The 24,450-nt window shown below is 46.5% G+C and overlaps 8 protein-coding genes and 1 non-coding gene across 9 annotated transcripts; 6 read left to right on the top strand and 3 right to left on the bottom strand.

Moving 5' to 3' along the window:
- Positions 1–56: 56 nt before the first annotated feature.
- Positions 57–2,228, top strand: Pmar_PMAR025363 (conserved hypothetical protein; the record flags this gene model as incomplete). Its single annotated transcript, XM_002780888.1, has 12 exons — positions 57–145; positions 193–303; positions 341–455; positions 499–576; positions 624–700; positions 743–854; positions 897–936; positions 1,056–1,123; positions 1,667–1,703; positions 1,746–1,822; positions 1,866–1,949; positions 1,995–2,228. The coding sequence occupies 12 exons, from the start codon at positions 57–59 to the stop codon at positions 2,226–2,228; spliced, it is 1,122 nt and encodes a 373-aa protein (XP_002780934.1).
- Positions 2,229–5,711: 3,483 nt separating this feature from the next.
- Pmar_PMAR025362 (hypothetical protein) lies at positions 5,712–5,874 on the bottom strand (the record flags this gene model as incomplete). Its single annotated transcript, XM_002780887.1, has 1 exon — positions 5,712–5,874. A coding segment is annotated over one exon (163 nt), but the record flags the coding sequence as incomplete, so codon positions are not given.
- A 92-nt stretch (positions 5,875–5,966) lies between these two features.
- Positions 5,967–9,838, bottom strand: Pmar_PMAR025361 (3-phosphoinositide dependent protein kinase-1, putative; the record flags this gene model as incomplete). The annotated part of the gene is made up of 10 exons (XM_002780886.1): positions 5,967–6,055; positions 6,136–6,195; positions 6,256–6,388; positions 6,448–6,573; positions 6,622–6,746; positions 6,796–6,912; positions 6,960–7,002; positions 7,053–7,130; positions 7,189–7,255; positions 7,356–9,838. 10 exons carry the CDS (start codon positions 9,836–9,838, stop codon positions 5,967–5,969), a joined length of 3,321 nt encoding a protein of 1,106 aa, XP_002780932.1.
- A 1,368-nt stretch (positions 9,839–11,206) lies between these two features.
- Pmar_PMAR025360 (conserved hypothetical protein) lies at positions 11,207–14,070 on the top strand (the record flags this gene model as incomplete). Its single annotated transcript, XM_002780885.1, has 19 exons — positions 11,207–11,360; positions 11,411–11,527; positions 11,573–11,707; positions 11,756–11,829; positions 11,875–11,952; positions 11,997–12,080; positions 12,125–12,241; positions 12,295–12,379; positions 12,425–12,525; positions 12,570–12,638; positions 12,685–12,750; positions 12,795–12,843; positions 13,077–13,168; positions 13,205–13,317; positions 13,371–13,511; positions 13,555–13,754; positions 13,800–13,873; positions 13,919–13,992; positions 14,037–14,070. Exons 1-19 carry the CDS (start codon positions 11,213–11,215, stop codon positions 14,068–14,070), a joined length of 1,851 nt encoding a protein of 616 aa, XP_002780931.1. The 5' UTR covers positions 11,207–11,212.
- Positions 14,071–14,815: 745 nt separating this feature from the next.
- On the bottom strand, positions 14,816–14,886 carry Pmar_PMAR025359. Its single transcript has one exon. It is a non-coding gene; the product is annotated as a tRNA-Gly (tRNA).
- A 194-nt stretch (positions 14,887–15,080) lies between these two features.
- Pmar_PMAR025358 (hypothetical protein) lies at positions 15,081–16,336 on the top strand (the record flags this gene model as incomplete). The annotated part of the gene is made up of 7 exons (XM_002780884.1): positions 15,081–15,102; positions 15,189–15,296; positions 15,341–15,501; positions 15,677–15,797; positions 15,853–15,995; positions 16,043–16,187; positions 16,233–16,336. The coding sequence occupies 7 exons, from the start codon at positions 15,081–15,083 to the stop codon at positions 16,334–16,336; spliced, it is 804 nt and encodes a 267-aa protein (XP_002780930.1).
- A 985-nt stretch (positions 16,337–17,321) lies between these two features.
- On the top strand, positions 17,322–17,855 carry Pmar_PMAR025357 (hypothetical protein; the record flags this gene model as incomplete). Its single annotated transcript, XM_002780883.1, has 3 exons — positions 17,322–17,342; positions 17,555–17,694; positions 17,804–17,855. The coding sequence occupies 3 exons, from the start codon at positions 17,322–17,324 to the stop codon at positions 17,853–17,855; spliced, it is 213 nt and encodes a 70-aa protein (XP_002780929.1).
- Positions 17,856–18,068: 213 nt separating this feature from the next.
- On the top strand, positions 18,069–21,206 carry Pmar_PMAR025356 (Para-aminobenzoate synthase, putative; the record flags this gene model as incomplete). The annotated part of the gene is made up of 1 exon (XM_002780882.1): positions 18,069–21,206. The coding sequence occupies one exon, from the start codon at positions 18,069–18,071 to the stop codon at positions 21,204–21,206; it is 3,138 nt and encodes a 1,045-aa protein (XP_002780928.1).
- Positions 21,207–21,293: 87 nt separating this feature from the next.
- Positions 21,294–24,407, top strand: Pmar_PMAR025355 (hypothetical protein; the record flags this gene model as incomplete). The annotated part of the gene is made up of 18 exons (XM_002780881.1): positions 21,294–21,384; positions 21,432–21,559; positions 21,608–21,830; positions 21,881–21,944; positions 21,991–22,097; positions 22,147–22,303; positions 22,332–22,416; positions 22,470–22,603; positions 22,666–22,786; positions 22,844–22,931; positions 23,001–23,086; positions 23,313–23,405; positions 23,460–23,578; positions 23,625–23,706; positions 23,746–23,902; positions 23,950–24,101; positions 24,146–24,229; positions 24,276–24,407. The coding sequence occupies 18 exons, from the start codon at positions 21,294–21,296 to the stop codon at positions 24,405–24,407; spliced, it is 2,103 nt and encodes a 700-aa protein (XP_002780927.1).
- Between the last annotated feature and the right edge of the window lie 43 nt (positions 24,408–24,450).

Raw genomic sequence — 24,450 nt, 5'->3', positions numbered from 1 at the left:
CTTGAGTTGAAGTAGTAGTAATAGATTATTAATAATGATGATTAGTACTAGTTACAATGGGTGGTAAGAGGGAGAGGAAAGCACGTAACCCAGCTGAACAGCAGAGACGGTTAGAGAAGAGAAGGGAGAAAGCAAAGATTAAGAAGTACCCCACTACTACTATGATGATGAAGTAGTGGTCATCATCATCAGGAACCGGCTGTCAGCATTAGAGAGTTGGCTTATGAAGAATAGTCCTTCTCAAGTGGAGGAGAGTATTAAGTCATTGGAAAGGATGTTGAAGAGGGCGCGGAAGGAGGGACGGTAGTATGGGATCATTCACCATGCTTGGTGGTCTTAGGCTAGCTTATAGGCCTGATTTTGATATATCACATAAACTATCCCAGTTGGAGTCGGCGTATGAGAGGTTAAAGCCTAGAATGATGACAATGGATAAGAAAAGGAAGGAGTTAGAGGTTATCATTATAACAGGAGTACTAGATGATAGTAATAATTTAGAGTGCAAGGGCAACACGTAAGATTAATGCTGACTGGGCTGATCCTGCTAGTAAGGCTAGGCGTAAGGCTAAGATGGAGGTACATCATGGCAGTACTAGTAGTAGTAGTAGGGATAGTGATGATAGGCCAAGTACTCGGTATACTATGATGAACGCTTTAACCCTTTTGGTATACCACCACCAGGGAAGCAGACTCTATTCCGGTAGTATTTAGAAGTACTCTCAATACTATTGGAAAGTTATAGGCATAAGGATGGTACTCTACATAACTATCCTCCTCCTGATATTACTGATGATGAAGAAGATAGCAGTGATGAGAGTGGTGATGATGAGGACACTAATAGGATAATGAGGGAGGTATTTACCACTACTATTCTCTCTACTATCACGGATATTTAGAGGGCAGCTGCATTACAACGTAAACGGGCGGATAGCAGCAGTAGTAGTAGTGATGATGACAGTTCGTCATCATCATCGTCTTCTAGTAGTGATGATGATGAGGAGGATAATGGTACGTCTACTTGGTGCTGCTCCTCCTCACAGTGGTAGTAGTTGTAGATAATGAGGGCAAGAAACGGCGTAAAGGAGAGGAGATACAGCAAGAGGAGGAAGGATCTACAAAGGAGGTAGTAGAAGAGGAGGAGGAGGAACTGCCTCACTAGTGTATATACATGAGGTCAGGTATCAAAGGAGAAGAGTAGCAGTAGTAGTAGCTGCCCCGTTCCTCCTCCCCCTCCACCACCTGTACCACCAGTATTATTACCCCCATTACCACCACCAGGAGTAGGAGGAGAGGGTCCCTTCATTATACCACCACCACCTCCTCCTTTCCCCCATCCTGGTGTATTGAATGTAGTCAGCATAGTAGCTCTAATGCTACCATTGTTACGATAGGTACCTCCTCCTCCTCCTCCGGGATTTTTCGCTAATAAATTCCCCCCTCAGGGAGGTATTATACCTCCCCCTCCTCCTCCTCCTACTCCTCTACATCCATTAGCGACGTAAGTAATGATATCCAATACGGTATTGCTGTATGCCTATAGTTGTAGGTTCCCCATACCACCACCACCACCTCCTACTACTACTACTCATTTCAATATGGAACCCCCCTCGATGGTAGTAGTAGTAGGATAGCAATAGTATTCTCATCATTGATATACCCTCTTTAGATGCCTACAGCAAGGGAGACCTCTGATCCCTATAAGAGTAGGATACCTTCTCCATACTGCGCACCTCCTTCTCCTTCAGGAGCTCGTCAAGCGGCAGCAGCAGCGGCTCAAGCAGCAGAGGAGAGAGCACGGAAGGATGAGGCGGCAAAGAAAGCGGTACATATATCCTCTCGTAATATTCCTAATACCACTCCTTTAGGCAATCCTACAACGCTTCGATACGGGTAACACATCGGGTGTAGTTGCACAGGCCAAAGCTGTGAAACCACAATTAAAGTTGTTTGTAAGGTCTGCTGAGTATTGGGGTGATATGAGGAATGGATGGTAGGTACCGAGCCAAGTACGAGGGGCAGCAAGAGGCTCGTCGTCGTCGTCTAATGGAGCACCACCAGAACTACTCACTCTTGATAGTGATAAAGTACATATTAAGAAGGCGGCGGCTAAGGATGATGAGACCATACCACATAAGAAGAGTAGCAGTAGCATCGCTCCGCCTACTGGCAGCTTCGAAGATGATTTTGATCGCTTCATGGGAGAGGTCGACGGGATGGGAAAAGATTGATAGTTTCCATCACATTGCGATTTGTGTATACCTCTGAGTGTTGGGATGGTCTATTCGTGACACTCATAGCAATGTTTGGCTACTTAGTGTGCATCCATAGAGGATAACAACTCATACAACGCAACAATATGGGTATATTAGGACATCATATTATGCATTGCTGCTGCTAGAGGAGGTGATGTTACTTCCTTTCTACCATTCACATGCTCCAACCGCTCCAATGGGGATTTATCCATGATACTGATGGACACAATACGTCCACATAAGCTCCTATTAGCCCATACAGGCCTCACACGACGATGGAAGGACCCTCGACGTAGTGTTGGGGGAAGAGGAGGAGGGGTACTGCTATCCTCACACACTCGGCGGGGTGAACGGATACTTTTACGTTGAGGAGTGGATAACAATAATGAGGGAGGAGCTTCCAGTGTACGGTCTAGTGATGTAGTAGATCCTCTCTGTCGTAACATGCCTAGATCTGGTGTACTACGACTGCTCTTCAGACGATTATGATGAGGGGATATCCTACCAACTGGGGTGGATAATGATGCAGACAGTGTGTGGTCAGAATGACGGTGGTGGAAGGGAGGTATAACACTGTCATGGATGGTTGATACGAAGGAGCAATTAGAGGATAACATAGCATTACTCATAGCCTAATCCAACTTATAAGAGTATGATCATAATAACCATACACCTACATTAGGATGATCATCTTTGGGGGTGGTAGTAGTAGTAGAGTGACGACTATACTCCTGTGTTGTTACTGTGGCAGCAGCATTTCCCATCCCCCTTCTGGGCCTCCTCTCTGGTGTACTCTCAATGTGCCCTGATAATACTCCTCATGCTATCATCATGAATAGTACTACTACTACCAGGGGAGAGATGAGGTCCACCACCACTCTTACCATTCTTCATTCTTGTGTTATGGACCTAAGATGATAGTAGAGAAGGATAGGATTGTCGCTTAGTACCACCTCCTTCTCGTCGTTATGGGATACCCGCAGAGCTGAGGACCGATTGAGGGCCACAACTGGTGGTAACTCGATGGTATTGGAGTTCTGATGGTGGTGGTAGACGGTAGACATATAGCCTATCAATATGCAGGAACAAGAGATTCATAATACAACGACAACCTCACACCGAGAAGAGTAGTAGCAGCAGCAACGATGATGATGATGATGTTATACATGAGTAGATAACAAAAATACTCTTTCACATTTTGCTGAGTCGATGATGAGTAGTATAATAAATAACTGTATTGGAGTTATCTAGGTTATTAAACATATATAAACCATTATACATAGTAGATGGGGATAAGGGTGCTCTTAGGAGAACCAACTATCGGGCATAAGGCTCATATAATAGAAACCATGCCTTGATGTAGTGAATAGTGATTTCATGTAGTCGATAAGGTTGATAACATGAATAGAGCTCTCGAACGTACCAAGCTCTGCTCTATCATTCTGAGTACAGGTACCATCACTGAGAGGGTAGGGGCAGGATGAACCACTATGCCGTGTTGACCATAGTATGCCGGTCTTGTTATTGATACTAATGATATCCTTCTGTGGGATGGGAGAATCTCTACCTCCCGAACATGCATCACTAGTGACCATGAATGATCCTAGATTAGTCCTATACGTATTGAATACGTTATTAGGATTGGAGGCAGCATAAGAGGCGATAGATGGACACCAGAAATCCATCAAGAGTAGGTAGTAGTAATCAAAGGTATACTTCTGATAGGAACTAAGAGTCCCCAATGGTAGAGTTACCCCCAGAGAGTAAGAACCCTTCATAGTAGTAGTAGTTGTGGAGGAGGAGGAAGTGACGGCTGATGTTGTGCTCTCCACTCCTGATACCACTACTCCTTCCATTGATCTAGGCACCACTCTATCCCAGGTCTTTACAAATGCATACATACAATCTATACTCTCACTACCACCACATACACTATCATAATACCCATGACCAAGGGCGACCACTATAGATACCTTACCACCATTCGACGTCATGCTTAATAGCATTGATTTGAAATCATCTCCTCCACCTATATTACTACTAGTATCAGGAGCATTCACGTTGGTACCATCTTGAATCCAATTAGCGAACTTAGTTGGAGTAAGATCGAGGAGTAGAACTGAAAGGAGGAGGGAGGAGGGTCTAGACCCTGTAGAGGCGGAGTATAGATGGTACTACTACTACTACCAGGGAAGCGGGCAGCATTAAGGCAACTATGGCCATTAGCAAACTCTCCTAGTTGATTGATATACCTCCTCTGTGTTAAGGCATCCATATGGGGCCAATCAGCATATATAATGAGATCCTTATGGGTGGTAGAAGGAGGAGGAGGAGGATCATGGCCTCTGCTACACTTACCACTAGGGGTGCTTATGATAGTGGGATGAGCAATACTAGAGGTAGAGGAAAGAGTGCTACTAGTACCGGGAGTAGTACTGGTGGTAGTACTAATGGTCGTGATGGAGGTAGTACTAGTGGTGGAGTAGTAGTACTAGTGGTGGAGGTAGTAGTAGTGGTAGTTGTTGTTGTTGTTGTGATATGGTTGATAGTAGTGGTAGTACTAGGAGTACCTGATGTACTGCTGAAAGGTGTCGGGGAGAGCATTGAGAGGAGAAGGAGGAGATACCCTCAGTACCTACTAGATGATGTTGTTGTTGTTGTTGGTATGGTGGTGGTGGTAGTAGTATGGGTGAGGCCCGGTGTGACTCCTTGTGTTCGCCCTCCCATCTTCCTCCTTGTTGTTGTTGATGATGTATGAGATAGAGTTGAAGAGACAATAGTGGTAGGTATGGTAGTAGTAGTAGTAGAGGAGACTAGGGTGGGCACGAATGTACCTTATAGGATATCACCCTCTCTGCCTCCTCCTCCTGCTCCTCCTACTACCACTTGTTTGTTGAGTTCCTCCTCCTCTACTATCCCCTCCATCCCCATTCATAGTAGCAGTAGTTGGTGGTATTAGATTATGCAACCGCGAGCCACAACCATGTAATGTAGATAGGAGTAGCGACAGTAGTAGGAATAGTATGAAGGAATGTAGTCGATTACATCGAATGCAGGTAGTAGAGGAGGCGGCGGCGGCATTGAATGTACTTCTCATTAACATTATCATTATAACAACTACTACTACTGATAATAATACCTCCCCTATAAACATAACATATGCGTATTAATCTGGAGGGTCACACACTGAGGACGACAACGAGGAAGAGGAAGAGGAGGGAGAGGGGGAATTAGAATTCAAACCACGAGTCAAGGACTCCGTAGTGGTAGTAGTAGTAGATGTGGTAGCATCCATCCTGATAATATACAGCATAATTATTCACTATGAACGGCAGTAGTAGTATACCTCCTCTCAGCTTGAATGAGTTCAGGTATATGGAGATGATCCAACATAGCTGTACCAGTACCAGGCCTATACTACTAATACCACTTCTCTCTCAACATCCCTAGCATTATTACATGCTCTTCTCTTCCCATTCTCGTACTACTAATACTCTCCTCAATGCATGAATACTAGTCTGACTCAGTTTAGAGCTATGATCTTGTATCCATCCCTCATCATAGGGTAACTTGGGTACCCCCTTATCCAGATTAGTAGTAACACCATCATCATGTTGGTAACCTGTACGGGCTAGTGACCGTATGGCTAGATCCTCCACACTCCAAGGGGGTATCTAAGGGTGCTGTGACCTCGACAAGAGGGGATACTACTAATCACCTTTGATGGGGTGTTATGGAACCATGGGTGACGGAGTACTTCTTCAAAGGTTTGGGGACGGGATTCTCGGTTGCTATTACACCATCTAATAGAGACTCCTACTCCATAGGGTACTGATAGGATCTAACCTTATCAATTCCAGACATGCTGGATCTATTCCTATACCATTAACAGGGAATTGAAGATCTTTATGTCTAATACGGAGATAGATAAGATACTCCGAACCTAAGAATATCCTGCTACGCACTATGAAGGATATTGAAGATACCATCATCACTCACTTACCTGCTACGTATGGTGGTATACCAAATCTGACTTGATATATGGTTCCACCAAAACTCCATATATCGGATTTCTCGTCGTTCTCTTTGTTTAATATCACTTCGGGGGCGAGGAAGTTAGCAGTACCCACGTAGTGCTACCAACCAGCAATGATATGAAACCCGAGCCACAGGTTCTATCCCTGGTACTGCCTACCTTCATATGTTTATTAAAACACATATTCCCCGCTCCCTCCACCTGGGGGTTCAATAAATCACGTGCAGTCCCGAAATCACATAATTTAATACATCTTCGATCAGCAGTGAGTAGAGCATTCTCAGCCTATTATTGCATACCCCTACTTATGATGATGATAGCGATCCTTATTACCTTAACATCCCTATGGACTATACCCGCTTGATGACAATAGAGTAATGCCTCAGCCATCTGTTTGAGGTAGTACTTGGATAGTTGTTCACCAATACCACAATGGGCTACTACATTCCAGAGCTCCCCTAGTAGTAGTAAGATGGGACTATCAATACTATTATCGATTAATACTACCTCCATCACAATACTCAGTAACTATATAGCAATTATCCACATCCACGAAGGTATATAATAATTTAATAATATTCCTGTGATGTAGACGTGATAGGGCATGCTTCTCCATAAGGACATCTGAAGATAGATGAGGTCATCATGATGTTGGGTACTATCACTACTACCCTTCTCCTTCTTAGCACGTCTAACTTCATCCTTATTGAGTACCTTAGTATCATCTGTAGAGCATGGATATGTAGGAATACCCCCCTTCCTACCTTCAATGCCACCACTCTGTTATCAATCGTATCCCTAGCTTTATATACAGTACAAAAGTTACCACTACCAACCTCTACCTGATGATGACCAGCAGCAACAGTAGTGATAGAGTACCTATCATAACTAGGCCCTTACTTGGTCTGTGAACTCCCCTGGTATTCTCTTCCGACTAGGTAGGGGGTTGGGGTACGACATAAGAGAACTACTAGTATCATCATCATCATCATTACCGATATTAACTAACTCAATATCTACTACCAATACGACAAGAGTCATCATGAACAGCAGCTAACATGTACTACCTTCCACCCTTCTTATTCGGGATACAGTAACCCATAGTAGGGTATTGTGGATGTAGCATATCATATGCCCAATCCCTGTGTACTACATACTTCTCTATTGCTACCCTCTCATTAAGACTACGTGCCCACATACCAACATGATGATGGCTAGGTATCTCATACCATTGTACTGGTAATGAATGTGGCCCTAGTCCATTATGGAAGGCCATATTGAAAGTGAAGGAGGCAGTAGCAGTAGTAGGGAATATTGTTGCATAATGCATCCACTTGTGGGCATACTTCTTAGACCATTGAGAGCCTCCTAGAGTACCCCAGTTGCCCAGGTGTGATGCTATCGAGAATCTAGGCCAGAACTGATCATAGGAGATTACATTACCCCCAGCATATGAGCCGAAAGCCATAGGCTTATCTATCCTACCACCAAATGTGTATGTTGTTGCACGAGTGGATATGTATAGGGTAGAAGCAACAGTTGTACAAGCAGAACCACATCTACCATCAGTAAGGACCCCTACCTCCTCCCAATAGGACCAGGAGTATTCATCATCATACTGCTCCTCCTTTAGAGCTGGCATCTGCCGTTGTACTATGTCCATACAGAAGGCCCAAGGTGCCCTCTGGGAGTAGTTGGAAGAGGACACACCACCCCACTGATGGGTTTCAGGATGGTCATAATGTTCTAATGGTGGCTCGAATGGTGTTCCTGTTGCTGGATCTACAAAGTCTACATTACCAAATGGATACCATCCAGTATTAGAACGGGTAACATCCTGAAATATCCTTTCTGTTAGGAATAACTTATGTTTGAGTATCTCCTTAAAGGCCCACTTTCGACTGGCTCCATCAGGCTCCATTCCTAAGAGCCACCTTTCTATCCCATCAACATTCTTCAGAGCAGCATCCAGGTTAGGGATAGATACCCCCGAGTCTATAGCAGCAGCATACCTTAGTATCGAACGTAGTTCCTCCATCCTGCCTCGTATAAACTCATCCCCTTCCCTCCAAGCCCCTCGGAACCCTTCCTCAATGGATTGGGCCCAATGATCAGCGAATGAGGCCAACCATAGGCTCCAGTGCTCAGTAATGTGCTTGGACAGAGGTTGGCATACCTCAGATGGTTCCAATAGATACCATAATAGGGCAAATGCCGAGCTGAGAGAGCCACCAGTGTTACCCGACAGGTCCAATAGGATCCTCCTTATACCCAATGCACGTGCCTCTTGTTGAATGGTAAAGAATTGTGGTAAGAGATGATGATATTTAGTAGCATCAATAGAAAAGGTAGTCACAACCACGACCATAGCTCTCCTCCCTTCTACCCTCCATTTGAGTATACCCCCTAAGGCCTCCTTCCATATAACCTCCTTATCAACAACTGTTGCACCCCCTCTCACTAGCTGATGTGTATTGCTAGTAGTAGTATGAGGCCTCCTCATATCCATACCAGCCAGAGCTGAGGTCACCGTCCTATCATCCATAGTATTAATTTGTTCAACAGCAGTCACCTGCCTCCTATTCTTGTTGAGAACCTCTATCACAGCTCTATCAAGAGTAGGATCTCCAGTAGTTATATTACCAATCTCAAGTAGGGTATCTAAATCCTTACCGAACTTATCCTTCTCCATATCTACGACATAATCAAATTTATCATTCTTGTTTACTAGGGAGTTATAGACCCTCCAACTAAGACCATCCGTAACTCCCATAGAGCTCATACCCTTACTATGATCAATAAACTTGCCCATCCACTCTATGCTATCAGAGGCACCATCCTCATATACTACCTTCAAGGGCTTAATATCACTACTACCAACATGATACCATGCCAATGGTACATATATGGGTCCATCCTTCACAAAGAACCAATCATTGAGTCGTTGATTGAGACCAAGATGGACCCCCTTAAGGACCCCTTTTACCATAGACTCCATCCAATCTAGTACGTTATACCCATTGATAGTAGCAATAGGAGTGAGGTAGTTATAGTGTTGAAGGGTAGGCCATCTACCGAACACTTTACGATACTCTACATCTAGTCCTACCTCCCTAAGGTATACCTTCTGATTCTTATTCATACCATCACATGGCGAACAAGATGCTCTAAAGCCAACAGGGATAACAAAGGTGAACATAGTAAGTGGGCTTTGGTAATAGGTATGTGCATCATATAGGGTATTAAGGAGATCCATAAGGGAACCATGAAAGTCCAATGCAGGCATACCACCCTTGAGGTAGTCCATCCTCCTACCATCACTCATACCCCTACTCACTCTGGATATCTCTTCTATCCTCCTATCTAGTATACCCAAAAGGTCCACCTTTATATCATATGTCTTAAAGCCACATGTATTACTCTCAATAGACTTGTTGGAATCCCTAGCTATATCAGTGAATGCATATGCCTCAGCGACACCATAACGTAAATTATGCAGAGTGAATAGGGCGTCAAAGCGACTTATCTTGAGCTGTGATATGCATCGCATGAGGTCTTTACCAGATGACCACCTCTCAGTGATGTCACTACGGCCTGGTATATCATATTCACTAGAGAGGCCCTCTAGAGCTGCACAACTGTCTATGTCCTCTAGATATAGTAGGCCTGTCGAGGAAGCGCTAATACGCTTGTTAAGGAGTGTGGGGTCTTCAGAGTGGGAGGGAGTACTCTGATGATGGGATCCACAACCAGTGAGGATGGTGACTATCCACAATAGTAGTAATGGAGGTAGTATGTAGATGGTGGATGTGAGCATAAGGGGCTTGATTAAGAATCCTAAAGGAGGGAAAGGATAGTGATGATGATGATGATGATGAACACAACAGGAAGTGTATAAACTACTACATGCTTATAACAGTATGAAAGATGTCTCATAGAGAGTCTTCAAGATGCCTAGGAGTACTACTGTATCCCAGCCAGCCCCTCGACAAGTAGCCAAGGTCAGGCTTGACCGAATATAGTACCTTTCCTCAAATGGTAGATCATACGACTGCACTCTACTAACTTTACCCCGCTAGTATGGAAAAGACTCCACCCGTCAAGTTAACAAGAGGGTTTGCACCTATGTCGTAACGTCAGTCTAAGAGTGCCCCCCTCATAACACAGCTATACCCTTCAGCCAAAGGGATCTATCAAGCTGCATTGATCTCCCTAATACCCTCCCTACTAGTAGGCACATTGGGGTACTATCAGTATTACCTCCCTATTGTTTATCGTAAACATCCGTGATAATACCACAATGAAGAATCTCCATCATAGGCTATGGTGATAAACTCATCCCCAGAGCAGGTTTTATGACCTCCGAGGTGCTGCTGTACGATATACAGTACCTCCATATGGTAGTTACCTCTATATACTGGTTGCCTATCTCTAATGAGATTTAGAGTATACCACAGCCACTCCATATCGTAGGGTATGTAAGGTCCATTACCTCACATCAGACCTGTCGAGCTTACACCAGCTATGATCCTAGACTTTATCCATCCACAGTCGTGGTCATCATGACTACTGGGTACATAACCTAACTCCCTAATAAGAGAGGATTCCATGGCTGTATCAATAGATAGGCTTATCTGCTGCCAGAACTACATGTTTGAGGGGACTGAAAAAAGCCATCAGTAGGAATTGACCCTACGACTCATCCATTTATAGTTGTGATAAACCCCAACGTGACTATCACTCTTTCATAAATCATCGTCTCGATATCGTCCTCGTCGATGGCCGCGGCCGCCCACATCCTTAGTTTCGACCTTAACATCTTGCTATCTTGTACTCACTTGAGCTTCCTTAATACTATCTGATTCGCGCAGATAGCAGTAGTGGACGACGACGACGATCAATAAGGTATCTTTTTTACTCCACTATGCCTCGGAAGCAGAGTGGTGGTGATTCATCATCTAAGAATAGTAGGAAGGGTAGTAGGGCTTCATCATTGGATAAGTCGGAGAATGGTCCTAATAGTGGGGGCCTTGGGGCTGTCTTTGCAGCTGCAGTACCCCCAGGTCAACAGGGTAATCATTATTATTACATCAACACTCCTTACAACAACAACCATGATCAGATACTCATGCCTTTACTGAAGATTTTCCGACCTTCGATGAGCCAGCTCTACCAGCTGCCCCTCATCCACGTAAGGGGTCCTCAGGCAGGGCAGCTGCCCCTAGGTCTGCTGCTAGTGGTAGTAGAGGGATTCCTACTACCCTCGCCATTATCAATTACTCAGCTACTACAGCGGCTAATAATGCTGGGGTAACTCCTAGTGGGTCTAAGGGTCATCAGACACCACAGAGTGATAAGGAGGTACCCCCTAGTAGTGTGAAGTCTGATACGACCACTCAGAATGGTGGAACTAATACTGGTGCTAGGGATGGTGAGGTAGAGACATGTTGGGGAGTATTGGATTCAGGTGACGACTTTGAGGGGTTAGTTGGTGATCTAAGGAGGACCTTTATCGGCTGGTTAAAGAAGACAGAGTTAGAGGTAAGGGGTGTCGCTGTGATAGACGGCTACTCATGTCTTGTATAGTTGGTGCGACAAAGAGAGGATATACAATCAAGTCGACAGGACTTCGAGGATGAGAAGAAGAGGGTTTGGGAACAGTTTGTAATACTATCCATAGGGGATAGTAGTAATAGAGGGGTAAGCAGGTCCAAGAGCGACAACGTGAGGCTACCAAACAGGAGGAGGATCGTCGTAGGGCTGATCTAGAGATGCAGAATCAGCTAACACAGGTAGTCGACTCTACTATTGACGATGACTTACAGCACCTCTGTAGGTAGAGATAGAGCGGTCGGATGCTCGGAAGAAGATGGCAGATGAGCGTTCACGGTTCGAGTCAGAGAAGGAGGAGGCCATGCAGGCCCTATCGGTGCAAGAGGACGCCTATAACAGGGTGGTCATCATCTACTCCTCATGATGTCTTGGATAGTTGTATTACTGTCTTAGGATAAGACTACCTTCGATACTGACCGTACCCGTATAGTCGACCATAGCATGGCCAATGAGAGTATGGTAGCCCTCAATGTTGGTGGTAGGTCTACCCTATACTCATCCTACGACTAACATATACTCTCAGGGACTACCTTCGAAACCTCTCGCAAGACTCTATGCCAACAGAAAGGATCCTTCCTAGAGGCATTGTTGTCAGGACGATATGAAGTACCAAAGGATGCCGAGGTAGTTGTGTATAACAATATAGTATCTACACGCATCTTGTATAGGGCAGAGTATTCCTCGATAGGGACCCCCAAGTCTTCGGTGAAATCCTTGACTTTTTAAGGAATCCTATGGTAGGTTGGGCCATAGTCGCCCTCTCCCCTTCCACCTCCTCCTCAGTCCCCTCCCTGTCCCCGTGATACTACTGAGTCGATGCTCTTGGCTCGAGAGGCTCAATACTATGGGGTAAGGTTGGAAGTACCATCCTCCTTATCATGACCACATCCTAGATACACTTCTTCCCCTTCCCTCTTGTTTTCGCCCTTGGAGGCAACTCTGGTAATGAGTATCTGCGATCAGTAGAGGTAGTAGGTCTTCAGTCGAGTTGTCGCCCTCTTCTATCAGTTGGCTCTAGGTCTTGGACTTAGCCAATCAATGCTGGAGGCCTTGTCGACAAATGAACACTGAACGTACATAAACCCCATTCTAGATCTAATCCTACCCTCACCCGCCTTTGATAGGATCCTATTTCGGCAGTGCTGTGAGTAGTTCACGTCTGTATGCCTTTGGAGGTCAGAACTTAGACTACAAGGCGTTGAATGAGACAGAGGTGTATGATACATTACGGGACACTTGGATGCTAGGGGGTGATGGGGGGAAAGGGGTAGGGGCTCTTGGTAGGGTATTGCTATTATACTAGGCCTCGCTTAATATACCGAGGAGGAACTGTGCTGGGGTCTCGTCGGAGAAGGATGGTAGGATGTTCGCTGTTGGAGGATTTGATGGTACACAGATCCTATCTAGTGTTGAGGCGTAAGTAGTCCTTATTGTATAGTCCTCAATGAGTTTCCATGCCCATCACCCAGGTTCGATCCCCGCATGCGGAATTGGATGGAGCTCGCACCACTCTCTACTCCTAGATCTAGCTGTGCGGCCGTATCTACTGCTGAAGGGAATATCTGGGCCATTGGAGGCACATCTGGATCACGGCTCAGGAGCGTCGAGATGTAGCCGAGGAGTGGTATGAATAATCCTATCTATCCACTACAGTTACGATGTACGAGCCAACAAGTGGATGCCGGCTCAAGGATGTGACCTTATAGAGGAGAGATCAGCTGCAGCTGCCGTCACCTATCTCGGCAATGTCTACGTATTTGGTGGTATAGATAATGAACAGAATATCCATTCTACGGTCGAGTCCTTACGAGTAGCTGATCTTACTAAAGGATGGTCATTTAGAGCCAAGCATGGTAGTAATGTTACTCTCTAATGATGCATCATCTATCATACCTCAGCGACTAACCGTATGGACTGTGCCGCTGCAGTGTATGGAGATAACATCCTATTGGGAGGTGGTCAGAATGGGGAAGTAAGTCAGTAGTGGTGGTAGCTCGAGCATCATCCCGACACCCAGGTTCAAACCTCGGTAGAGACATATAATCCAGTTTCGGATACCTGGATGCCTGCTCCCCCTATGCTCTTCCCAAGGTAGCTTATTCCTCTGCTTTAAGGGTTGGTAGTATATCGATCAGGTACGGGCACCAGTACGCTGTCGTTAACCTTTAGCTCACTGGTTCATATTCAATGGTGCTTCAGTCATCCTCATACTACTTGCGTAGGATGATAATGATTATTGCATTTACCAATGCTATTGAGGAGGAGGGAAGCAATAGTAGTATTGCAATCATTTTCTCGATCTCACTATTCTGGTTATGCTATTCGTGTTATTAAATGGGAGGTGAAGGCACAGGGCTCGAGTGGGGGATGGAGAATATGCTTCAGTGATCATCCACTGGTCATCGCATAATCTTCACCACGTTATAGTTGGCCGCGTATCGGCTACCACACAGTGCGATCATTGTTGTCTATAGAGTAGACAACCATCCGTTATCGTTGTCATTGATGCCGCGAACTGTTGTATTACTCGGTTTAGTCATAGAAGGTCGGTGAGCGACATGGCTATGGAGAATAAAGTTTTTACTCTGTGAATGATCCGTCGGGGACATCCTTATGCCACTCTCCCTGGGCATGCTGAGATGACTGGATCTCGAGCGAGGTCTGTCACGTTCATTACGTTCATTCTGTTTAGTATTGTTCCCTGGTTAGACGCCGAGGGTTGAGAACTGGCAGCGGATGGGATGAGTCGCCCACTACCCCTTCGAGGTCTCCGGGAAGTTCAACTATAATCTCCAGGTAGGTGGTAGGGTTGGGGTCTATTCTTCCTACCTATTGAATGAAGCTTATCGGGCTATTCCCTCCTTCCGTAGCACAAATGGGATAATTGAACATAATCTATTGAATTGAAAAGAACTGCATCATCCGAGAATCGAACTCGGGTCACAACGATGGCAACGTTGTATTCTACCACTAGACCAAGGCTAGGGGGTATACTGACGTGGCACGAAAGTATTAAACCACTAGACCAATGATGCTGTTGATAGAGATGTTGCAGTTGCACGTCGAGAGTTTTTTTACATCAACAGTCTATTATAGTGTCAAATTCTACCTTTTATTCATCCTGATTTTCCACTCTGAGTCCGAATAAACTGTAGAGATCTCGCATTGATCAGTCAGGAATGGATGGAGAAGCTAACGGAAGTGGAGCTAGATGAGGAGTGGGTAGCAGTGCTGCTAACATCGATTCAGCATTCCTTCCTGTAGGGATGTTGCCCGTCTAGTACTAGATTACTTACAAGTCACTGAAAGGAGTGCTGCAGCAGCGGAGTTTGTCGTAGAAGCTGGTCTCAATGAGTCTCGAACGAATAATGGTCTTCATCATCATCATCATCAAGGTGCTTAGACCGGGGGCCTTTGGTGACGACAGTACGGGTTTTAGCTCCTCTCACGGTCTCCGCATCGTCATCGACTGGCTACTCCAACAACGGTATAGACGCCGTCCATCTACCTCCCGGTACCCGAGCACAAATTCGACGTACGCTGATCACTGATGATGACCCAGTAGAGGCGGAGCGAATGCTACATGATCTCGACCCTAAGGTTGGCAACCTTCACTCTCCTCGTGTTTATGAAGCCTCCTCAGATACTTATCGATAATCCCACAATACATGTACGATTACGGATCGCGCAGTTGGTGAAATTAGTAGGGTCGACGGCGGCAGAGCAACAGGCAAGGCCTCATGGGTTAATCTTACCATACTTACCATCATTTTAGTCACCGGCTGAGCTACTGAAATTTGTACAAGACAAGATTACTCCACTGGTTGGTAGTGACGATGAGTCGACTAAGCAGTTGGAGAAGGCTATGATGTTGATAACTTTCGGGAAGAATGCGGGTAGTGAGGTCGGAGTCGAGCACTTCAAGGGTCCACAAGGCTCTACATTCTTCAGATAACTTCCCATCAGAAGGAGACCGATGTAAGTTGATGGAGGATCTCGATGTTGTCATACTACGACAATTCGATATGAGTCCAACACCTCTCCTCACCTCCATTGTGAAGTATATGGCAATGGAACAAGCTAAGGCATCAGAGGTAATCATCAAAGTCCGAATGGAAGATCGATTGCCTTATTACCTCAGAGCAATGGAACGGTGTGTGTAGTACCTCAACTCACTGATGTCGGTTCGGCTACCTTCTCAACGGTCCCCTCTCCCCCTCCTATGCCTACTAATGGTACTACTGCCGGCCATGGTAGCGCTACATCGAGGGAAGTTATCATCAGTGGTAGGCGGAGCGTAGCTTATATCGTTTTTCCGCATTCACTTTCAGATACCAGCAGTGATGGTGGGGAGGCAGTGCCTCTAGCGACTTTACTTGGTCGCTCTTCGGCCGACGACTCGAGTGATGCCGATAACCAGTCTTCAGGGGATTGATATGCTAGTTTGAGTTTCATAATAATATACAATTATTTTACATCATTAGTGTCGTGTTCCTTTAACACTTGACATTCTTATCGGAGATGCTCTCGCCGGGGATCGAACTCGGGTCTGTGCATGCGTGCTAATTCCTCGCCATTCTTGTGCAATCGCATGATGTTCTGATAATTTTTGCCGCATGAATTATTCCATTCTGGTCTTTTCTCTGTTCACTTGGGGTCCCATCGGCTCAGCAGCCGAAGCCGTGAGTCCAAGGGTGCTCGAGTTGGTAGAACTATCAAGGAGTTCACATGGGACGAAAACTTCGATTTCTTAGTAGCTTCTACACCCTCGTAAAAGGAACCTCTTATATATTCGTCTGGCTGAACGCCAATCAGGGAGTTTTTAAGGTCTGCTTTGGGCTTGGAAGACCCCTTCACAGGGCATCGTTATTCTACTACGCGGTAGTAGTAGTAGTAGTAGTGGTAACATATGAGGGTTTTTGCTATTTACAGCCGCAAGTAGGGGTGCTTACTGATGGTAACTATCCAGTGTTCTTTGGCGTTATCGATGCTTGCACCAATAGCGAAATACCACGACTGCACTAGTTCAAGGCCGCATCCCTGTTGGTAGTACTGGTAGTCGCGCTACATTCCTAAAAGTGTAGTGTGTTATTGCAGGCACATGTTAGTCACAAGTCAACGTTTAGCAAGAGGAGGAGGTCTAGCGGTGCCTTAATGATGATGAAGGGCACAGATCAATCAGGGGTATCCAAATATGATCGTTCCCTTGAGTATCTACAAAGATGAATGAATATGAAGGTTATCTGTCAGGTCTCATCATTCGACCACTATATCGTCTTAGTCCCGATTGGATATGCTGGTCTACTATTGGTAGTAACGGGAAGCTTTGGTATTCATAGTGTCCGGACTTAGTTGTGTATCATTATAGCGACGTTGTATTGTTACGGTAAGGACAACTCCGATGAGTTGTCTATGTATCGATGTCGGCTTTATTCTCTAAGGTATGATGATGATGATGCAAGGAAGAGGTGGTGCTCAGAGTAACCCTGAATAGGTAATAGGAGGAGTAGTAGTAGGTGTGAGTAGTAACACTGTAGCAGTTGGATGGTGCTTAGAATAGATACATGGATAATGCTCAAGGTGGTAGCAGCCCCCAGATTGCTGATGATGATTACATCAGGAGTTAGTACGTTAGTTGCAGTGGGGTTACCAGGTATGGAGTACTTCCAGGATAGGGACTAGTGAGCACACCCTCTATGGTAACATCCAGGCGTCACAGATAATGATGGTAGTGCTTAGTGTCCTTGGTATGTCAACTGTGTTCGAGATGGACTACGCTTTGAAGCCTGGATGGTAAGTGGCGGTCGTTTAGTAGCCGCGGGGCATGAGAGTTATACTGGATCATGACGTATCATATCTATCTCTTGCAGGCTCTCCTTGTTGGTCGTGTTGAAGATCTCAGGTCACCGTTCTCGGACTTGTTCCATCCGGATACGTACAGAGAGGCCGAGTAGAAAGTAGGTCAGGACAACACTTTTCGAGCGGAGCGAAAATTCTGAAAGCTTTTTTTCTGAAATGTTGTGGAGAGGGTGATTGTCATTCATGGAAAATGCAGTTGTTGGGCTTCCATGGTTTACCAGAGTACTAGTTGAGTTATGGCTGGAGAAATGTCTTGAGGTAGGTTTGAACCTGCAGTCTTGTCTTCCTATATAATAGTCCTGTTTGTAATGACTGTTGGTGTTGAAGGGTTACTACCTCTACGATGCTTGTTGGTTGACCATTACGATTCCTATACTCATAACTTGAAGGATATTTTCGAGAGTATCTTAGGGTCAGGAAATGTTGATGAGGTTAAATGTGATGATTCCAAGCCGCAGGCGGCCGAACTAGACCTTACACTATACGATATGATAGTGCTCTCTCCTGGCCCTGGTGATCCTATCAATGCTGATGATCTGGGTACCCTAACTAGTACTATTCTAGCTATGTATTCGGACCCTCATCGTAGATTGCCAAGCGTATTGCCCATCCTATTTGGGGTATGTTTGGGTCATCAGGCTATTGCTACTGTGTTTGGTGGGAAGGTGGTGGCCTCTACTCCAGCTAGGCATGGTTATCGTGCTGCAGTCGTGTTGGCTAATAAGGCGAGTGGTATCTTTGCTGATGTCCCTGCTCAGTTCTCGGCGATTCGTTATCACTCTTTAGAGGTGGAAAAGGAAAGTCTTCCGGAGTGCTTGGAGGTATTGGCATGGTCTTGGGATGATGTTGAGATGCAAGTCGAGAGGTGTACAATCGATCACGCGATCGATTTGGATAGTCCATCATGGTTACGGAATCTTAGAGAGAACTGCTGCATACGGAAGAAGGGATCAGGCAGTAGTCGACGGGTTGTCATGGCATTACGACATGTTCAATTGCCGGTCTTTGGAGTCCAATTCCATCCAGAGTCTGTATGCTCGGAGTTTGGCCTCCAGATATGCTCTAATGTATGTCGTATTGCTAGAGATAGACGCTTGGATGTATGTAGGCGACCGAGGAGTAATCTCTGCCTTTCAAGCCCCAGTCTGCCAATCCGCGGAGGTTCTACTCCCAGGGATGGCAATTTGCAGTTACTTTCTCGGAGGTTCCCTATTGGTGATAGTTTTGACTCGAGGACCTTCTTTGAATATTTCTTCTGCAATTGCGTGGACGTAGCGACAGACGAAGTAGCCCCGGTGGCCTGGTTAGACTCAGCTAAGCCCAGTAAGCATTCGAGTGATGGTCGATACACGTTTATGTGTGGTGGAAGGCAGCATGCCCGGGGATCGAACCTGTGCGTTGTGGATGAGAAACTGCACGTCATCTGGGGGCACGATAGTATATTGAAGCCTGTGGACTTGGGAAGCCTAAGTGCTGATCTTGATTCCTTTACTCTGCTTGAAGAGTATTGTGAACAACTCCGTGGTAGAGTTGTTGGAGTATCTGTATTATCCGACCTACCTCCTCTGATCCCCCCTTGTGTGATAGGAACTCTGGGCTATGATGGCAACTCTACACTATATATCGTTACTGATAGACTTATCATAATCGATCACTCGATCGATTGTGTATGGGCTCTACAGGTGGGTTGTGATGATGAGGAGTGGTTTAATACTATCGATGAGGCTCTGAAGGGATGCAAGGCCTCCCTTCCCCACACCTTTTGCCCGGTGGTCAGCCACCTACCAATTGAGATGACTGTGAGAGACTCTCGGCAGTGCTATATGGATAAGGTTGAGGCATGTCAACAGGCCATCGCCTTTGGTGACAGTTATGAACTGTGTCTTACCACCCAGATAACAGCATGTTCCTCCAATGGGTCTCCCGTCTGCTGCCCGTTATGCGCTTATATACGCTTGAGAGAGCGTAACTCTACGAACTACAGCGCCTTTGTTTACATGCCTACACTGGGGTATATAGCATGTGGGTCTCCAGAGAGGTTTTGTAAAGTAGGGGAGGGCGGCTGGGTTGAGATGAAGCCAATTAAGGGTACACGTCCCAGGGGGCAAGATGCAGCTGAGGACGAGAGGCTAGTGAAGGACTTGGCTAATAGCCCTAAGGACTTTGCGGAAAATCTAATGGTAGTCGACTTAGTACGTAACGATCTCAATACGGTGTGTGAGACGGGTAGCGTCCATTGCCCTAAACTGATGCAAGTGGAGACCTATGACAATTACCATCAGTTGGTATCAACAGTCAGTGGTCGCTTACCAGAGGATGCCTCTCCAGTGCAAGCATTGAGGGCATTGTTCCCGGCTGGCAGTATGACGGGTGCACCCAAAGTTAGGTCTTGTCGTATACTCGATAGTTTAGAAAGTGGACCAAGAGGCATCTACTCTGGGGCTATCGGATATATATCCCCACTTACTCGATCGGCCGATATGGCTGTGGTCATCAGAACTCTCATATTCAATGGTGGGTCGATGACCACAGGGTGTGGTGGTGCTATAGTTGCTGCCTCGAACCCTATAGAGGAGTGGGATGAGATCCTAGTGAAGGCCCGTCCACAGCTATGGTCATTGACAGACAGGGAGGTATTGCTCACAACAGAGGTTGGGGTTAAAGTACTCCTCTACCCAAAGGTAGCTTGTTTGGATAAACTCAACCTCTTTGAGACTATGTTATTACGGAGTGATGGTAGGATAGATTTTATTGATGAGCATGCTCACAGGTTTGCCAAGAGTGCTGCTACCCTATGGGGGGTAGACCAAGCAGTGGCTAACAGGGCATTCAGGACTGTACTGGATGCCAGAGTTATGGGGATAAGTGGGCCTAGACGACTACGATTGGAGATGAGCTGTGGCCTTGTCGAGGAAAGGTGGACTTGTGAGGAGTGTCCTACCCCTATATCCTGTCAGTACCTCCACCTAGCTGAGTTTGGTGTGGACCACTCGGACCTAAGGCTGAGGCATAAGACCAATGATCGGAGGCTCTATCCACCTCCCGTACAGTCTTCATGTATACTCTATAATGAGCGTAGTGAAGTCACTGAGACCCCCATCGCGAATATCGGTCTCAGAGGGGATGACGGGCTAATCATCACCCCTCCAGTAGAGTGTGGTCTCCTACCAGGGTGCTATAGGAGGTGGCTACTAGACAGTGGTAAGGCTATTGAGAGGATCATTACATTGGAGATGCTGAAGGAATACATACAGGCTGGTCATGAGATAGTGGTAGTAGTATTGACGGCTTATGGTTTTCATCATCGTCCTCCTTTCAGTGTTTCAACAGTGTTCGTGGCATTTGGCGAGCCAAGATTGAGCCTGACTTACTCTCATGAAACTAGTTTCAACACGTTTCTTACTACTCTCACTGTGGCGTCCTGGGTCCGCCTATATTCGCTGTAAGCTTTTGTATTATCCATTCTTAAAGTGTCGAACATCCCTACAGCCCCCAAGTTCGATGAGGCTTCTCTAGAGGCCGAGCTACACAATATGGGGTTGGACTCTGACGAGATCAATCGATTTCGACGGAGTAGTACTGATGATGAGATTAAAGAGTTGATGGCAGCATGCAGTCCTGGAGGTAATTCCATGTATAGTATTATCGATATCATGCTCCTTGGTGGGTAGGCTTATCATGGGCTTCGGATGATAGCTTGACCGACCCTGCTTTGCTAAAGGACTTGGCTGATATGACCGGAGAGGAAGAGGAGGACCCTGAAGAGGTAGATGCAGTGATGGAAGCTGCTACGGCGGAGGTATTGGGCTATACAAAGTCCTAGGAGGATGATTCCTATTGTGCTCAGGGTAGACCTTCGTCGAAGCTACACCCTCCCCCTGGCCCTACGAGTGATGAGTTGATGGAGTCTCTTGGGTTGCAGGATGAAGACTATGGTCAGACTGCGGCAGTGGTGGAGGCCGCTGATCCTCATGCATGCGCGCTCTTGGTGAGTGTATCGGTTATGGAGTGGTATCTTGGGAGGAGAGGGGATGGGCCACCTCTACCCCTGACTGATGAGGAGAAGGAAGGTAGGACAGCAGGGGTTAGCTAGGGTTACTCTCGCCAATGTTCTGATCAGAGATCGATCTCCAACTTAGGACCTTCACTTTGGATGTTCAGTCGGGGAGGCTCTCTTCAGAGGGGTAGGCAGCTGCTGCACAAGGAGGGAGGTTGTTGAGCTTCGTATAGGTACGCTGAGAGGGTGAAGGCTCGCATTGATGCAGATGAGGCCCTCCTGGAGCATCTGGACTCTAGTGATCGTATCATTGTCAAGAGACGGATAGATATTGCTATGGGTGAGTTGGGTGGAGTTCTATCGTGGCTATGAAGGAGGAATCCTCACAGACGAGCTGAAGAGTATGGATGAAGAAGAGGAAGAGGACGAAGAGCGGTATGAGGAACATAGGACAGTAGTATTGAGGAGAATGAGGGCCTATCAGAAAGCTGCTGGGGCATTAGCTGCTGCTGGGCTCACACAGAGAGCAAGGTTGGACAAGGAAGGGTAGGAGGCCTTGGAACCTCATCCTTAGGGACCTCCTCCATTCAGCTGTCAACCTGAAAGATATCCTAGATGGCGGAGCGAAGCAATGTCGTATTGCGATGAAGGAGGGTCGGGTAGGGCGGCGATGGGCTTGTTTATGGCACCCTGGACTTCATCAAAGGTCTAGGTACCACCCTCACTCACTGATGAGGTTATCATGGGTCAGTCAGAAGTAGATCGGAGGACTGTCATTGACCAGCTCCAGCATCGACTGCAAGAGGCTTCTAAGGGCCATAAGGACCATGCACTATTCTGTTTGAGGTAGTCCTCGGGAGGGGTCCTCGAGAGGGGTCCTTGCTGTGGAGCATACCACTGGGTAGTAGGCTCTCCCAATCACCAGACTTGCTGGACCCCCCACCTCATGGACAAGTATTGAGGCGTCTAGCTGGCAAACCAAAGCCAGGTGAAGCTGAAATGATGACCAAGTTGAAGGATGAGGCTGTGGTAGGATGAGGTGTCCTATTCCGTATCTTGCCATGTCAACCTCCGGATACTCATCAGAAGCACAATTCACTCCGGAAAAACGCCGAGAGTGAGATTACCTGGCTTGAGGAGGCCAAGACTGACCGGTGGCAATTCGTGCCAAATGGTAGGGGAAATCTTCGCTGTGCGCTGTTGTGGAGGAGGAGGACAATCTTTGGTTGTTGATCGCCTTCAGAGCTTGAGAAGCGGAGTGTGAAGTTTACTCGGTTGAATGAAAATGAAGAAGTTGAGGCGATGGGGCATATGAGGATATCATTTGAGGTCGTACCTAGATGTTGAGATAGGGAGGACTCCTCCCGGAGGAGGTTCCTATCTAGTAGATACCTCCTGAGACGATGGCAATATTGAGAGGGTGGTCAGAGGGCTACCCGATGCATTGTGAGGTCACCATACTAGGCTTACCTAGTGCTGCTGACCCACACGTTTTTACCATGGGATTGTCGGTAGCTTAAATAGGTTCACCTGAGATGGTGAAGGTGGTCCTCAGGATGGGACTGCACTGGAGCACGACTTTGATTTCTCCCACATGCGGCAGACTAGTATAGAGAGAGCGTTTGGCAAGGCGAAGATGACTATGAAGGTGACCTCTTTGGAATCTTCCTCGACCGACCTAAGGTAGGGTTCTAGTTATTAGGTCTTCCGGCAACGCAATGCCCTGGCTAGCCTGTTTGGCAATTCATGTAAGGAAATTGGAGACACCCCCGTCGGGTTGAGACTGGAGCCTCTTGAGACTAGGACTAATCTGGATGGAGAGTGAGCAGTTGTATTGCTAGTCCGATCATCATTGCTCTCTCAACAGACTCATCCTATCCCACGTCCACCACGGTGAAGACTCTACTAAGAGGAGGAAGCCTCCATCGGCCCCCCGCCCTGTTGTCAAGGTAATGCCTTGCTTCTCCTCGTCGTGAAGTAGATTGTAGGTGCGATGTAGACTGCGTGCCCCAGCGGATAGGGCCTCTTGGCTGACCATGGACGAGTACGCCTACTGTGTGTTGCCAACACCTCTACCACCGACTATCAAAGGCTATGCTGAGGGCAATGGGGACGAGGAGAAGGAGGAGGAGGAAGGGCCAGAGGGTACGGAAGTTAAGACCAGTTACTTAGATATTGGGAGTGCATTTCAGAGGCTCATGGCGGGGTTGTCGATCCCTTGGTGTCTCCATTGGACCCGTCACTGTGGGTATCGGTCGAGGCGTTGGAAGATAGGTTAGAAGTAGTCTCGGATGATGAGGAAAGGGGAGGCCTCGAGGCTAGAAGGGATATGCTTGTCGAGAAGGTATCTCTACCGAGCATTGTTGTAGCAGCCTGCCATATCGTCAGATCCAATCCGGTGCTATATCGTTCGATGATTATGTCGAGTCTATGAAAAAGAATGCGGAATCTGATATCAAACTAGCTATAGAGGTGGGGGTGTTGGTGCTTTCGAGAAGTTGTGAGGTCTGTTCCTCAGTTAAAACGTTTGAATCGGACACACGAAGCGGCAGTTGTGTATAAGCGAGCGAAGGTTATGAGAGATGCACTGAAGGCTGATGCCGAGGCTGATGCCGAGGCTGATGATGATGATGATGCCGAGGGAGGATGAGGAAGAGTTCACACCTGCAATAATGCGTTGTTTGTCTATAAGA

This window comes from Perkinsus marinus (assembly GCF_000006405.1).
Source record: "Perkinsus marinus ATCC 50983 genomic scaffold scf_1104296943978, whole genome shotgun sequence".
Taxonomy (NCBI): domain Eukaryota; phylum Perkinsozoa; order Perkinsida; family Perkinsidae; genus Perkinsus; species Perkinsus marinus.
This window is presented reverse-complemented; position numbering and strand designations above follow the sequence as displayed.